This window comes from Rhineura floridana, chromosome 3, assembly GCF_030035675.1.
Source record: "Rhineura floridana isolate rRhiFlo1 chromosome 3, rRhiFlo1.hap2, whole genome shotgun sequence".
NCBI classification, from domain to species: domain Eukaryota; kingdom Metazoa; phylum Chordata; class Lepidosauria; order Squamata; family Rhineuridae; genus Rhineura; species Rhineura floridana.
Window position 1 is genome coordinate 3,955,079 of NC_084482.1, and position 16,459 is coordinate 3,971,537.

The following is a 16,459-nucleotide window of genomic DNA, read 5'->3' on the forward strand; positions in this document are numbered from 1 at the left end:
TTACCACGCTACACCAAAGGTCTATGAGGCCTATGCCTTATCTTTGTGTAACACTGTAGCAGATTAATGTGTGTAATTACATCTCCCTTTAGATGTTCTTGATCTCTCTGTTCCATACAAACTCAGATACTCGCTGCCTCCTTTGCTTCCCTGCCTCCTGACTGCTCTGTTGAGCTTATTATGTCAGTAACAGCATCCCTTATATTTTCATCAAGCTATTTCCTTCAGCTCAATGCTCCCTTCAACAAAGCTTTCCCTGCTTCTGAGCACCATTCATCCTACTTGCACCTCTGTTGCTCACCTGTTTGTTCTTTGGCCCTTCCCCACTACTGAATCCCTATGGCTGAATCTATTTGTGCGGCAGCAGAATGAGATGGCAGAATGAACTTCCTAGGGCAGTTACGATACCTTGCGGAACGCCTCTTCCGATATGAACCGGCCCGTGCACTACGTTCTGCTACGAAGGCCCTCCTCCGGGTTCCAACTCACAGGGAGGCCCGGAGGGTGATGACAAGATCTAGGGCCTTCTCAGTGGTGGCCCCCGAACTATGGAACAGTCTCCCCGAGGAAGTACGCCTGGCGCCGACTCTGCTCTCATTCCGGCGCCAGGTCAAAACCTTCCTATTCTCTGAAGCATTTTAAGTTACACTGATTTAATTTTAAAAATGTTTATTGTATTGGATTGTTGATTGTATTTTAGTATTATTTTGTTATTCAATGTATTTTTATGCTATTTTATGTTCACCGCCCAGAGAGCTATTGCTAGTCGGGCGGTATATAAATTTAATAAATAAATAAATAAATATTATCACTTCAGACTTGCCTATGGAGGGATACCATTTTTGAATGCTCTTCCACATTTAAAAAAAACAGCAGCAAGCACACACAGAAAAAGTAGGAAACTAGCTCTTCAGAGGTAAATATTCTACCCTAGCTTTGCCGCTGCTGTATTAGATTTCTACTTGCAAGTAGTTTTTTTAAATGTAGGGAAGTATTTATGGGGGAAAGGCCATAGCTCAGTGGTAGAGCATCTGCTTTGCATGCAGAAGTTGCCCGGTTCAATCCCTGGCGTCTCCAGATTAGGGTAGGAGGGAATCCTGCCTGAAATCCTGGAGAGCTGCTGCCAGTCAGTGTAGATAATACTAAGCTAGATGAACTAATGGTCTTACTTGCTATTAGGCATCTTCCTATGTTCCACAAAAGAATAAGATCCTCTTGTCTGCAATCAGTAGTATTAGTAGTACAAGCCCATTGTACCACCTCAGGAATCTCCCACCTCATCTGCTGCAGAAGCAGGAGATCCAACCACACATTGTCAGAGTGGTGGAATGGAATCCACTTCTGCCTGTCTGGATCCCATGCCGCTCTGGTATCATCAGTGGAGTTGGAATGAGAAGCAAACACCTCTGTCTCTCCTGCCCTATATGAGAGCTTCCCACAGAAATGGCTCCCTCATTGTTCTGATAATGTAAGCATTGGCCTTTAATATTTCTCCTGGCTCTGCTCTCATCCACTGGGAACCCCCTCCACGCATCCCACCCCATGCCCTTTGCCTTCTCCTTCAATGGTCTCACCTTTCGATTGGGTGAAAGGATCTGGAGTGGGCAGCCTGCAGGAGGGGGAAGGACAGACGGCCCCCATCCATGAAGGGCGATGCCAGCTTGCGGATGGGGCTGCTCCCACCACCACGCTGGCGACCCCCACCACCTGCATCTGAATTCACCCGCAGTCTGGGGAAGAGAGAGAAAAAGTATGATATGGATCCAGCCCCAAGGTGCCCAGGAACAGCCACCTCTGGGGTGGATGGAATGCAACAGTTCATACAGGTGCCGTCTTCCTCCGCCATGCAGCGCTGAGATGCTGCCGCTTCCTGGGAAGAGGTCCATCTGCCACACCTTCTCCTACCTGCTGGCGGGTTCAGGGAGCAGCTCATCCAGAGAGGATCCCGTGTCAATCTCTAACCTGGAACTCCGGGGGCTAGATTGTTTCTCGCTGCCAGGGTAAGCGAAAGGGGGAAATAGACACTTGTTAAAAAAAGTGGGAGGACGTTTCCTCCCAAGCTAGACTAAGGCACTTCCCCACATTCACCTCTCTAGGGGTCCTCAGAGCATGGACATGCTAGGGGAGCTGGATCCACTAACTACATACTCATCCCACTCGTGAGAAACAGAAAGACGTGAATGAATTATTCTGTATAGAGGGACATCTCCCCAGACCTCCCATTTTCATTTTCCACAGTGTTAAGGACCCTACCTCTGTTTTTTTCTTTTCTAAAATAGAAACAAAAACACCCTAAGTTTTTCTGATGGCAGATAAAGCTTAGAAATAACAAGTCACAGTATATGTGCATCATGTCCTTCCCTGAAGATCACTGCTTCCTTTACCCGTACATCCATCTATTATTGTTGTTGTTGTTATTGTTATTATTATTATTATTGTGTTGCTTTCCTTGCAAAAGCAACTTACAACATTTTTGCCAATTAGTTCAAAATACTCATGAACTTTCCTCCTGAGATCTAGTCTACACATGCAGCTGAGCATTGGTGCTTACCTTTGAAGCTACACACTACTTGGGACCTGGATACTTGAGGTCTTCTCCCATATCACACAGTATACTAAGTTCATCCTTAAAGGCTATGGATCATGTAAAACCCACCAAGGTATGTAGTTGCTGACGAAAGGGTTTTTTTCTGTAGTGGAACCTCATTGGTGGAACTCTCTTCCCAGGGAGGCTCACCTGGTACCTACACTAATGTCTTTTTAGGCATCAGTCCAAACCCTTTGTTATTTTGCAAGGCTTTTAACCTCAGATGTATTTCTCCCCCACCCCTGCCACAATCATAAGCACTGCTTTGCTGTGCTTTTATTAGTTAAACCACCCAGAAAATTTATAATTTAAGGGCAGTATAGAAATACTTCTTAAATAAATAACTGTAGCAGAATAGATTCCCAAAGTGGTAGACGGAGTTGTACTATTTCAGACTGCAGCTGGAGGAATGTACGTGTTTTTTTAAATGCTCCTCTACATAAAAACTTCCCTGCAAGTGGAAAATGAGGACAGGAGGGAGAAAAGGTCTAGCTCAGCTTTCTGTGCTAGTTTTCTGCTTTGAGTTTTTCCCCTCGCCACAATGGCATTCTCCACCCACAGCCTGAACTAGAGTTGCCTGATCAGAAGCATCCCAAACCTGAGATTTCAGGGGCAGGCCCTAGTGATGTCATAAGGTATATGATATCATAAGGGGCGTGTCCTAGTGATATCATTAAGTATGCTATATTAAGCATCAACCACAGTTGCTTGGAGCATACCACTCAAACAAAAAAAATTCTCATTGGAAATTAAGATAGAAATCTTAGCTAAATGAGGGTGTTTCCAAGTCCAGCTGAACTGACGGGACCATTCCTTCTCACCTGCTTAGACAGCCTGGGTAAGGAACATTTAATCTTGTCTACTTGCTTCTGGCAAGAAGGGTTTAAGAGCCCAGCCCAGGCCAGTCACTAGAAAGCCATTGTAGGAAGCAAGCCTAGTGTTGTGGAGATGTTAGATGGGAGCACTCAGGAGTAAAGATGGATGCCCCTGAAGGCTGCAATTCTAACACACTTACTAAGGGACTAAGCCCCATAGAACTCAACAGGACTTACTTCTGAGCAGTATTGTTAGGATTGTGCTGTTGGTAAGTCTTGACTAGAGATCCCCTACAATGATATCCATATCAAAGCAGGGTTGGCAACCCCCTGCCTGCCTTTCAAAGTGGCTGCTCTAAATTTCTTTACAGACTTGACCCTTCACTGCAGAGAGATTTAAGAAATGAGTAAGAGTTAAGAAGATTTTCTACTCTTTCCTGACTATTCTGTGGGCTGCTATAAACTGACAGCCAACCCAATTCCAGTGAGTTTACTGGGTGACCATGGACTACGTATCATTTCTCAGCCTAATTGCCCCTCAGGGTGAAAACAACAGAGGGGGACCATGACCACCCCAAGGAAGAACATACTTAAAATGTAGAGGAAATAATAATTTGTAAATAATAATTTACAACCATAGTGTGAAATCAGATACATACCAAGCCACAGTATGAAGAAATATTTATATAAGCATAAACGTCAAAGATGTTTATTATTTACACAACATATAAATATATTTATAGCACAATCCTATGCATGTTTATTCAGGAGCAAGCCTCAATGTATTCAATGGGGCTTACTCAGACAGGGAAGCATGCACAGGAGTGCAATTCAGTGATCAAGACCTTCACTCACCCAATCCAAAATTTAGAATCATGCCACGTTAAGCTGTTTTTCAAATGTCTTATACTTGTTTTATGGTTATTATGGTTATTGGATTTTAAATGGCTTTATTTCTTGTTGTGAGCTGCCTTGGTTTCCAACTGTACCTCACAGGGTTGTTGGAAATATTCCATATACACACACACTGGAGATGGTAAAGTACATATACCTCATATAACAGTTTATTGTTAAAAGTAGTTGGCCATTGTAGAACTTTTTTATTTATTTTATTTATTATTTAATTTGTATCCCACCCTTCCTCCCAGCAGGAGCCCAGGGTGGCAAGCAAAGCACTAAAAACACTTTAAAACATCATAAAAACAGATCCTAAAATACATTAAAACAAAACAGCGTTAAAAACATTTTAAAAAAAAGAACTTTAAAAAAGGGTTAAAAACATTATTAAAAAACATATTAAGCAATTCTAACACAGATGCAGACTGGGATAGGTCTCAACCTAAAAGGCTTGTTGAAAGAGGAAAGTATTAGTTTCCTGCCAAATAAAAGCAGTGGCACCTAAGCCCTGCCTACCTGCTTAAAAAAAAGGATCGGAGGGGGAGAGAAAGATTTACAACACAATCCTTTTTCTATGTTCACTCAAAAGTCTCACTGATTTTCAGCACAATCCTAACCATGTCTACTCAAAAGTAAGTCCTAATGAATTCAATGGAATTAGCTCCCAGATATGTGGAATTGGCATTGCAGCTTTACTCCCAGAAAAGCTTCATATTGAGAAGGTTTTCAAAACAGGTTATGAATAAGACAAATAAACTGCCCTCTTCAACAGTCCAGTAAAATTTAAACTTGTTTGACTCCTTAATTAGAAAAGTATAACACTGCAGCATGTATACTTTTGGAAACATCTGTTCAAAAATATTTGAAAGATAAAATATATGCCATTTTTCCAAGTAATTAAAAAACCCTGCATGTACACTTTTATGCCTACCAAGATCCTGTGATCCTTTGTTGTAGTGCAATCCTATGCATGTTTACTCAGAAGCAAGTCCCAATCCTGTACAGAGAATGTACTCTTTATCAGAGCTTGGAAAAGTTACTTTTTTTGAACTACAACAGCCCCAGCCAGCATGGCCACTGGATTTTTCCAAGCTCTGCTCTTTATGCTGCTGAAAGCTATATATTCACTGAATTCCTGATGTGAGACAAACAGGAAAAGGAAACTGTTCTCAGACCTTGAAACTGGGTTTAGCTATTGCCTGGGGGTCAACAAATCTGTCAATCACAAACTTGACTTCACTTATTGGCTAAAAACCTGAAAGGACAGGCATTAGAACAGACAGTACTAACAGATGTTGCAGGGGGCAGCTGACATTTTGGTTTATATATTTTGAATCAGACCACCTAGAAACTTTTTTTAATGAAAGCTAAGAGTCCAGAGATAAAGGTGACTTACCCAGAAAGGACCCCCAAAAACCAGAGTCTCCGGGCAAAAACTAGAGATCTGGAAACCCTAGCCTGAACTAATGCAGTCCAAGCCTGAACTAATGCAGTCCACTCTGCCTCCTAAGGATTCTATTACCTCATTCTATTAATTATTGCATGTCTAGCCCGAGACCAGGCCTTGACAGGCACCATCGCTCCACTCTTCAGCTCTGCTAAAAGCTGTTCCCTGGAACAAGGCCAAAAGGTTCCTTAAAGAGACAGCAGCACTTTAACTCACAGCTGCACTCTGGGATCTGGGCAAAATGTAAACCTGCGACATAGCACTCACACCTAGCAATGCCAGGTCTCCGGCAAACGGCTGGAGACTCCGGCCCCGCCCTTGCTTTTCTCACCTCCGGCCAGAATTGCCCCCATGTTGTTTAATCTCTGTTTTTTGGCTGGAGTCTCCAGTTTTTGGGGGGGCCCTCCGGCTCTCATAAGAACATAAGAAGAGCCTGCTGGATCAGGCCAGTGGCCCATCTAGTCCAGCATCCTGTTCTCACAGTGGCCAACCAGGTGCCTGGGGAAAGCCCGCAAGCAGGACCCGAGTGCAAGAACACTCTCCCCTCCTGAGGCTTCCGGCAACTGGTTTTCAGAAGCATGCTGCCTCTGACTAGGGTGGCAGAGCACAGCCATCATGGCTAGTAGCCATTGATAGCCCTGTCCTCCATGAATTTGTCTAATCTTCTTTTAAAGCCATCCAAGCTGGTGGCCATTACTGCATCTTGTGGGAGCAAATTCCATAGTTTAACTATGCGCTGAGTAAAGAAGTACTTCCTTTTGTCTGTCCTGAATCTTCCAACATTCAGCTTCTTTGAATGTCCACGAGTTCTAGTATTATGAGAGAGGGAGAAGAACTTTTCTCTATCCACTTTCTCAATGCCATGCATAATTTTATACACTTCTATCATGTCTCCTCTGACCCGCCTTTTCTCTAAACTAAAAAGCCCCAAATGCTGCAACCTTTCCTCGTAAGGGAGTCGCTCCATCCCCTTGATCATTCTGGTTGCCCTCTTCTGAACCTTTTCCAACTCTAGAATATCCTTTTTGAGATGAGGCGACCAGCACTGTACACAGTATTCCAAATGCGGCCTCACCATAGATTTATACAACGGCATTATGATACCGGCTGTTTTATTTTCAATACCTTTCCTAATTATTGCTAGCATGGAATTTGCCTTTTTCACAGCTGCCGCACACTGGGTCAACATTTTCATCGTGCTGTCCACTACAACCCCGAGGTCTCTCTCCTGGTCGGTCACCGCCAGTTCAGACCCCATGAGCGTATATGTGAAATTAAGATTTTTTGCTCCAATGTGCATAATTTTACACTTGTTTATATTGAATTGCATTTGCCATTTTTCCGCCCATTCACTCAGTTTGGAGAGGTCTTTTTGGAGCTCTTCGCAATCCCTTTTTGTTTTAACAACCCTGAACAATTTAGTGTCGTCAGCAAACTTGGCCACTTCACTGCTCACTCCTAATTCTAGGTCATTAATGAACAAGTTGAAAAGTACAGGTCCCAATACCGATCCTTGAGGGACTCCACTTTCTACAGCCCTCCATTGGGAGAACTGTCCGTTTATTCCTACTCTCTGCTTTCTGCTTCTTAACCAATTCCTTATCCACAAGAGGACCTCTCCTCTTATTCCATGACTGCTAAGCTTCCTCAGAAGCCTTTGGTGAGGTACCTTGTCAAATGCTTTTTGAAAGTCTAAGTACACTATGTCCACTGGATCACCTCTATCTATATGCTCTATATATCTCCAGCTAGCACCCCTTAATCTCCGGACTCTCAGCCTCAATTTTTTTAAAATATTAAGTTTCTAGGTAGTCTGGTTCCCGAGATATACACCAAAACGTCAACCCCCCCCCCCCGTGCAACTGTTTTTTACAGATCTTTACAACAATTCCTTGCTCTGGCTACAACTCTCATCAGCCCAATCCAGTGGCCATGCTGGGTGGGGCTGATGGGAGTTGTAGTTTAAAAAAGTAACTTTTCAAAGCTCTGGCTGTAAATATCCTTTCAGGATTGTAGCCAATGAAGCCAGGGTTGTGACTTGTTGATCCAGACATGCCTAGGCTTAATTTCAAAGTCAGAAAATGGTGGCTTTAAGATTTTTGCAGTCTGCGTAAGTAATATGGCTTAACAGTTTTTTTCCTCTTCTGTCCAAGAGTCAGACCCTGGGCTATGAAATATGAAAGTATTTAATCCAATATCTGCTTTTCTGGGAGTAAAGCAATTCTAATAATCCCATGTACCTGGAGTAAACCCCATTGAACTCCATTAGGACTTACTTCTGAGTAGACATGGTTAGGATTGTGCTGTAAATTAATGGAACTTATGAGTAAACATAGCGCAGACTTGTGTTTGTGTTGTAAATCTTTCTCTCCCCCTCCAACCCTATTTTTAAAGAAATTAGGCAGGGTTTATCACAGTTTTTACTATGTAGGAAACTAATACTGATTTTTTTTAAAAATGAATGAAGTTTATTTATTTATTTTTATTTATTTATTATTTGATATATATCCCACCCTTCCAGTAGGAGCCCAGGGCGGCAAACAAAAGCACTAAAAACACTTTAAAAATCATAAAAACAGACTTTAAAATATATTAAAACAAAACATCTTTAAAAAGACGCAGACTGGGATAAAGTCTCAACTTAAAAGACTTGTTAAAAGAACAAGTTCTTTATCACTTCAGGGTACAGTTTTCCCTGGTTGAGTAAGCCCCATTGAATACATTGGGACTTGCTTCTGAGTAAACAAACATAGGATTGCACTATAAATATCTTTACAGGTTGTATAAATAATAAACATATTTGATAGTCATGCTTATACAAATATTTTCATAGAATCATAGAATAGTAGAGTTGGAAGGGGCCTATAAGGCCATCAATTCCAACCCCCTGCTCCAAATCAAAGCATTCCCAACAGACGGCTGTCCAGCTGCCTCTTGAATGCCTCCAGTGTTGGCAGCGGCGTCACTAGGGGGTGCGGGGGGTGCGGACCGCACCGGGTGACACTATCAGAGGGGGTGACACCCAGAGCCGCCCCTAGGCACCGGGAAGGCGCCTCCTTCTCCGCCTCTCCCTGTGCCCTTGGCTCGGGGTTGATTAAGCTGAAAAGAGCCATCGGAGGAGCGAGAGCACGGAGGGCATCAGAGGAGGAGCTGTTGGACTGGGCCACGCTGCAGCGCACGAGGATCCGGAACAGGCACAGCTTCCTCCTTCCCAGTTCAGACTAGCCGATCCTTGGGCCCCCCACCCGCCGGCTTCTCCCGTGGGCTGCAGCAGAGAGGGCGGCCTCTCCGGGGAAGCCCAGCTGCGCTTGCCATCGCCCTCCCTTTCCTGCTGCTCCAGCTCGGGCTGTCTCCTTGCCCCTGCACCTCCTTTTCTTGCGCCCAGGCATCTATTCTAGAGATTCAGAGCTGCACACTTAATCCTTTCCTCTTTTTGGGGGTGTGGGTGTGAGGTATGTCCCAGCCTCGAGTCGCATTAGCTTTAGCAAGGTTTTTGGAGTCGGCTTTGTAACAGCTGCAGGCTGTTTTCTTTCTCCCCTCCCCTCCATCCCCTGAGGAGAAAAGAAAACATATTGCAGGGATTTTCTTTGGTGTTTTTTTCGGGGGGGGGGAGTCGAAAGGGGGGGAAAGTGCACCCCGTCCTGAAGCAGCTCTCCTTATTATGAAAGCTTTACCAAACTTGTCTCTGTTTAGGTTCTCTTCTTGGACTTACCTCTCTAGTAATTGGTTCCATTGTTGTATGCCTCTAACAGTTAGGAAGGTTTTCCTGATGTCCAGTCAAAATCTGGCTTCTTGCAACTTGAGCCCATTATTTATTTATTTATTTATTAAATTTATTAGTCGCCCATCTGGCTGGTTGTCCAGCCACTCTGGGCGACGTACAAGATAAAAAACAATACATTAAAACGTTAAAATTATTCTGTGTCCTGCACTCTGGGACAATCAAGAAGAGATCCCGGCCCTCCTCTGTGTGGCAACCTTTCAAGTACTTGAACAGTGCTATCATATCTCTTCTTCAGGCTAAACATGCCCAGTTCTTTCAGTCCCTCCTCATAGGGCTTTGTTTCCAGTCCCCTCATCATCCTTGTTGCCCTCCTCTGAACCTGTTCCAGTTTGTCTGCATCCTTCTTGAAGTGCAGAGACCAGAACTTGATGCAGCACTCAAGATGAGGCCTAACTAGTGCTGAATAGAGGGGAACTAATACTTCACGTGATTTGGAAACTATACTTCTGTTAATGCAGCCTAATATAGCATTTGCCTTTTTTGCAGCCACATCACACTGTTGGCTCATATTCAGCTTGTGATCAACAATAATTCCAAGATCCTTCTCACATGTCGTACTGCTGAGCCAAGTATCCCCCATCTTATAACTGTGCATTTGGTTTCTTTTTCCTAGGTGTAGAACTTTGTATTTATCCCTGTTGAATTTCATTCTGTTGTTTTCAGCCCAATGCTCCAGCCTATCAAGGTCCCTTTGAATTTTCTTTCTGTCTTCCACGGTATTAACTATGCCCCCCAATTTTGTATCATCTGCAAATTTGATAAGCATGCTCTGTACCTCCTCATCCAAATAGTTAATAAAAATGTTGAAGAGCACTGGGCCCAGGACCGAGCCCTGTGGTACCCCACTTGTTACTTCCGCCCAGTTTTGTCATGCTGTGTCCTTATAAGTATCCGATTTCATACTATGGTTGTACAATACTTCCTTTACATTTTAAGTATGCCTTGGGGTAGTCATGGTTCTCCATTGTTTTCATCCTGAGGGGCAGATAGACTGAGAGATGGTGAGTAGCCCATGGTCACCCACTACAGTTTATAGCTCATTTCCATTTTGAAAAATTAATTAAAACAATTTACATGCAGGCAAAATTTATTAAGTGGATTCACACAATACGTGTAAAGCATATCCAACTTGCATTTAAAGCACATGACTTCCCCTAAAGAATTCTGGGAAGTGTCACTTCCGCCTCACAGTTATCGTTCTCACCACTCTTAACAAACTGCAATTCCCATGATTCTGTGGTGGGATTCATGTGCTTCAAATGGGTGTTGAATGTGCTTTAAATGAATGGTGTGGATCTGCCCTAGTTATGATGTTCATTCAAGAGTGAATTGAAAAGAACAATTTTTAAAGATACTTCTTAATCTTACTCATTTCTCAGACCTCTTTCTGAAGGGTCAAATCTGTAACAAAGTTTGGAGCAGCCACGTTAAACGATAAGGGCAGGGTATTCCAGGCAGGGGGTTGCCAGCCCTGCTTGGATATGGATGTCTTTGCAGAAGAACCCTAGTCAAGGTTTACCAACAGCACAATCCAAACTATATCTACTTAGAAGTCAGTCCTGTTGAGTTCTATGGGGGCTTAGTCCCTTAGTATGTGTGTTTAGAATTGCAGCCTTCAGGAGCATCCATCTTTACTCCCCAAAGCTCTCATCTAACATCTCCACAAAACTAGGCTCCTTTGTCCCTGCATTGGCCTTCTGGTGACTGTCCTGGCCTGAAGGCACTTAACCCTTCTTGCTGAAAGCAAGTAGGCTAGATTAAATATTCCCTACCCAGGCTCCATCTTTTAGCTAAGATTTCTACCTTAATTTCCAATCAGATTTTTTTTTAATTGTATGCTCCAAGCAACTGTGATTGATGCTTAATGTATCATGCTTAATGACATCATTCGGGCCCGCCCCGTGACATCACTAGGGCCCGCCCCTCAAATCTCAGGTTTTGGGATGCTTCTGACCTGGCAACCCTACTCCCACCTGCAAACTAATCTGGACCATGAACTCCACACCAGCCTTAATTAGACCCAGGAATTAAACATTTTAGGAAACGAGTGCAATCCCCTTTTTCTCCTGTACAAGTTGTGGCTCCACAGTGAATATAGCCTGCTCTCATCACTATCTGGTGAAAAGATCCTTTCTATGCTGCAGTTGGGTGTAGGCTGGGCTTTGGTGCTGTAGGAAGGGTAATGAGCACTCTTGCTTAGATGAGAAAAGATATTTTGTGCTACTTTTCATCCTACAAGCAACCCACAGGAAACCATGCAGACTGCAGTCCAGTATTAGCCAGCCATTGTTAGCCTGCTTGCTTGGATTCAGCCATTTTCAGTAAAAAAAATAAAAATAAAAAGAGCCATCTCATTAAAGCAAATTGGTTCCCTTCAAAAATAGGAAAGCATTTACAAGGTGTTGCAACTAACTTCCTAAAATAATGAGGTGCTGTATAGGAAGAATGAATTATAGTAGAAGGCTCCCATTAACAAGATAAAAACTAAGGTCATGATAACAGAGGAGAGCTGGTGGTACCAGAGACTTCTAGAAACTTCTATTTGCAAACCTATCCCCAAGAAGTAGACAGGTAATGAACCTTTACTTCCAAATAAGACTGGTGAATTGCTGTTGCTGACAAGTGTCAATAGCCCAGAGGATAGAAACCCTCCTCATCTTGGACAAATTGCCATTTGCGCAATTAGCACATGGCGCTTTTTAAAAAAAAAAATTGCAGCTGCAGTGGACAGTAATCTAGATCACGATCAGGGCTGTGTCTGTGGGCTGTGATGGTTAGGTAGCTTTGACCCTTTGCTCCCCGCCCCCTGGCCTGATCTAAATCAGTCCCTTCCCATGACTGCTCTTGGCTTTGGAAAAAGAGCTCCCATTATTATGAACGGAAGGTTCCCCCCTACTGCCCTACCAATGCAAATAGCAGGTGATATGGTTTGGGACTGCAGTGGGGGATGGTTATGACCCCACTGCCCCTCAGTCCAGGGTCACAATCTGGATTGCCATGCCCCCACCCCACCTCTATGATTTACTTTACATTAACTGTTAACTGCATGGGCTGGTGTCATGTATAGTTTGGCCCATAGTTAATAAAAACAGTTGGAGTTTAATAGAACTTTGCTTTTGAATGAACCGGTGCTTTTGAATGCGCTTTGATTGGCTAGCAGAGAGGGCTTCTGGAAGACTTCAGCACCAGCTACCCTGATGCTTTTACTTCTGTAGCCTATTTCAGTAAGCCTAGCATTATCGTTTAATAGCACACAGCTCTCTTCGCATGGGTCAGTTACCACCCTCTTCCCCTTTCAAGGTGTGTTACTCACCTGTCAGGCAAGACAATGGGAGGCACTAGTCCACGGTTGCCACCATGCTCACCTCGCCGCCAGCCAACAGGGGCCACTCGCTGTGGCACAAACCGCTCCTCATGTGGAGCCACAGGAGTAGAGCGGGACACAGGCTCAGACTGGGAGTCACACTCTGGGGGCAAGGAGGCACAAGAGCAGAAGGTCAACATATCCTACCCACAACCAAGGTTTGGGCAATACATTTCTGTAGATCCCACAGGGAACAGGGTGGCTTAAGTTTTAAGCGTGAGGGCTATTCCCAAGGGCATTGCCCACCTTGGGGTAGTTTTAGATTGCTTTAGCATCTGCCAGAAGCAAAGCCTTAGCCAGACTGTAGCCCAAGACAGTTCTTGTTGACAGAGTTGGTCTAGCAAGTCTGGAGTATTTAGATGTGCGTAGTGGAAAGAGGGCAACTGTGACATATTATAAAATCAGGAGCTTGAAGATTTCAAATAGCTTATGGAAATTGCCATTGTTATGATAGTGGTTGAAAGAATGTATATTTGTGTTGTTGTTGTTATGTGCCTCCAAGTCAACTACGACTTACGGCGACCCTATGAATCAGTGACCTCCAAAAGCATCTGTCATGAACCACCCTGTTCAGATCTTGTAAGTTCAGCTCTGTGGCTTCCTTTATGGAATCAATCCATCTCTTGTTTGGTCTTCCTCTTCTTCTACTCCCTTCTGTTTTTCCCCAGCATTATTGTCTTTTCTAGTGAATCATGTCTTCTCATGATGTGTCCAAAGTATGATAACCTCAGTTTCATCATTTTAGCTTCTAGTGATAGTTCTGGTTTAATTTGTTCTAACACCCAATTATTTGTCTTTTTTGCAGTCCATGGTTTATGCAAAGCTCTCCTCTTTTTTCTCTTATCTGCTTTTTTCACTGTCCAACTTTCACATCCATACATAGAGATCGGGAATACCATGGTCTGAATGATCCTGACTTTAGTGTTCAGTGACACATCTTTACATTTGAGGATCTTTTCTAGTTCTCTCACAGCTGCCCTACCCAGTCCTAGCCTTCTTCTGATTTGTATATTTGTAGGAACACCTAATATTATTGTTAGAATCTGGGGATGAATTGGTCACCACACAGATTGTTACACTCTGTGGGATCTCTCTTAATGATGTGTTTGCAGAGTGCTAAAAGGAAAGAGAAAAGGAAGAGAGAATGGATCAGGGCACACAGAAGGGTGTGATTTTGGGGGAGCTGTAGTCCATGGGGAGGGAAAGGTTAATTCTCCATTCCCCAGCTGCCACCCCCCTCCAAAATTGTCACACACACAGCCACTATGCTTATTGGAGGGAAACGCACTCTCATTCACACAAGCCTTTTATTGTAGGCCTAAATTGCCACATGGGGTAAGGCAGGGCAAAAGAGGGGCCCACAACCTAGCCCTGTTCTAGGACATAGGGCTGGTGTGCTCCCCCTTAATCTGGGCTTTCTCATTTTTTGTTTCCAATAACATCTACCTCTGATTTGGTTTCAAGAGATCTGCTATGGGTTAAATTACAGAACAGCGGTATGGACAAGCGTTTATTATTTCTCATCAAATCCTTATACAATCAGACGTCCAGCCAAGTTAGATGTGAGGAGCACGGTCAAATTACTAATTCAATCCTTGTTACTTCATTCCCTTCCCCTCCTTCTACTTTTAGTTATTTGCTCTACGCATGTGCAGGGCAGGATGCATTTCTGTGTCTTTTTTCCTTGTTCTTATATCTGAAAAAATCTTGAAAAGTCCTCCATACTATCATGGCTAGCGCCCGGTTGGCAAAAGAAGAGAAAGAAGACTGGGGATGTGGCTGTTCTGAAGAGAGAGAATCGATATGTGTTCTATCTGATTACAAAGAACAAATACTTTCATAAGCCTACCTATGACAATCTACGGAAGAGCTTGGAAGCTATGAAAATCCATTGCCTTAATAATGCTGTAACTTGTATTTCTATGCCCAAAATTGGGTGTGGACTTGACCGCCTGAATTGGAGTAAAGTTTCAACAATGCTTGATGAAGTATTTGAGGATATAGATGTTAGCATTACAGTTTATACCCTTTAATTTATTATCCTGTTGTATTCTGTGTTTGTAACTGATTTGTGAAAAGATGGTGATGTGCTTTTGTTCTATTTCCCTTTCTCTTTCAGACATTTCTCACCATTACTAATATCCAATCATAGACAGTGTTTTGTAGAAATTTATAGTTAAAGCTTTTAATTTTTAATCTCTAATTTTTAGGATTTTGATTATGTCTATATGGAGTGTACTTGTGTTTGGTTGTAAGTTGCCCAGAGTGGCAAATTAACCTCTGCCAGATGGGCGTCTAACAAATCTCATAAATAAATAAAAATTACTAAGGGGGTAAGACAAGGTTGTATTTTGGCCCCTTTTCTTTTTAATCTATTTTTAAATGATTTGGCCCCATTTCTTCATAATGTTGATTCTCATGCTCCCAAATTGTCTAATGTTGAAATACCATTGCTTTTGTATGCTGACGATGCTGTATTGTTATCCTTGTCCAGAATAGAGTTAAATAGGTTATCGGCTGCTTTTGGCACCTACTACATTAATAATATTCTGATTGTTAATTACTGTAAATCTAAAGTTTTAGTGTTTTCTAAAGCTCGTAAACACTACAAATGGATTTTAAATGGTAATGTAATTGAGCAAGTTTCCCATATAAAATACTTAGGGATTAAAATGCAAAGTTCTGGTCTCTGGTCTCAACAACATAGGCAGGCAATTGATTCTGCGAATTTTAGTCAGCAGCTTATTAAGATTCTTTTTTATGCAAGGTGGTCAATACATTATCTCTGCTATTCAAACTTACAAAGCAAAGACTCTGGCCCAGCTCATTTACAGCATACCAATTTGGATCCTGGGCTTTAATTCTCAAATAGAAAGAGTCCAGTATGTATTTCTTAGGAAATTACTGGATCTCCCTCCCTACGTGTACAATCCTGCCATCTACTTGGAAGTAGGCATTCGATCAGTTTCCTGTAAAGTTTGGATGTTGTTGTTGTTATGTGCCTTCAAGTCGATTATGATTTATGGCGACCCCATGAACCAGCAACCTCCAATAGCATCTGTCATGAACCACCCTGTTCAGATCTTGCAAGTTCAGGTCTGTGGCTTCCTTTATGGAATCAGTCCATCTCTTGTTTGGCCTTCCTCTTTTTCTACTCCCTTCTGTTTTTCCCAGCATTATTGTCTTTTCTAGTGAATCATGTCTTCTCATGATGTGTCCAAAGTATGATAACCTCAGTTTCATCATTTTAGCTTCTAGTGATAGTTCTGGTTTAATTTGTTCTAACACGCAATTATTTGTCTTTTTCACAGTTAATGGTATGCGCAAAGCCCTCCTCCAGCACCACATTTCAAATGCATTGATTTTTCTCTTATCTGCTTTTTTCACTGTCCAGCTTTCACATCCATACATAGAGATAGGGAATACCATGGTCTGAATGATCCTGACTTTAGTGTTCAGTGATACATCTTTGCAATTGAGGGCCTTTTCTAGTTCTCTCACAGCTGCCCTCCTCAGTCCTAGCCTTCTTCTGATTTCTTGACTATTGTCTCCATTTTGGTTAATG

General features: G+C 42.8%; 1 protein-coding gene across 1 annotated transcript in view; it reads right to left on the minus strand.

Annotated features, from left to right (window-relative positions):
- Positions 1-16,459, minus strand: part of ARHGAP4 (Rho GTPase activating protein 4) — a 55,064-nt gene that overhangs the window by 1,113 nt on the left and 37,492 nt on the right. The window contains exons 19-21 of the mRNA XM_061613956.1: positions 12,844-12,997; positions 1,906-1,992; positions 1,575-1,730 (exon numbers count right to left, since the gene is read on the minus strand). Of these exons, the coding sequence (XP_061469940.1) occupies positions 1,575-1,730; positions 1,906-1,992; positions 12,844-12,997 (397 nt within the window). The remainder of the gene's footprint in view (positions 1-1,574; positions 1,731-1,905; positions 1,993-12,843; positions 12,998-16,459) is intronic.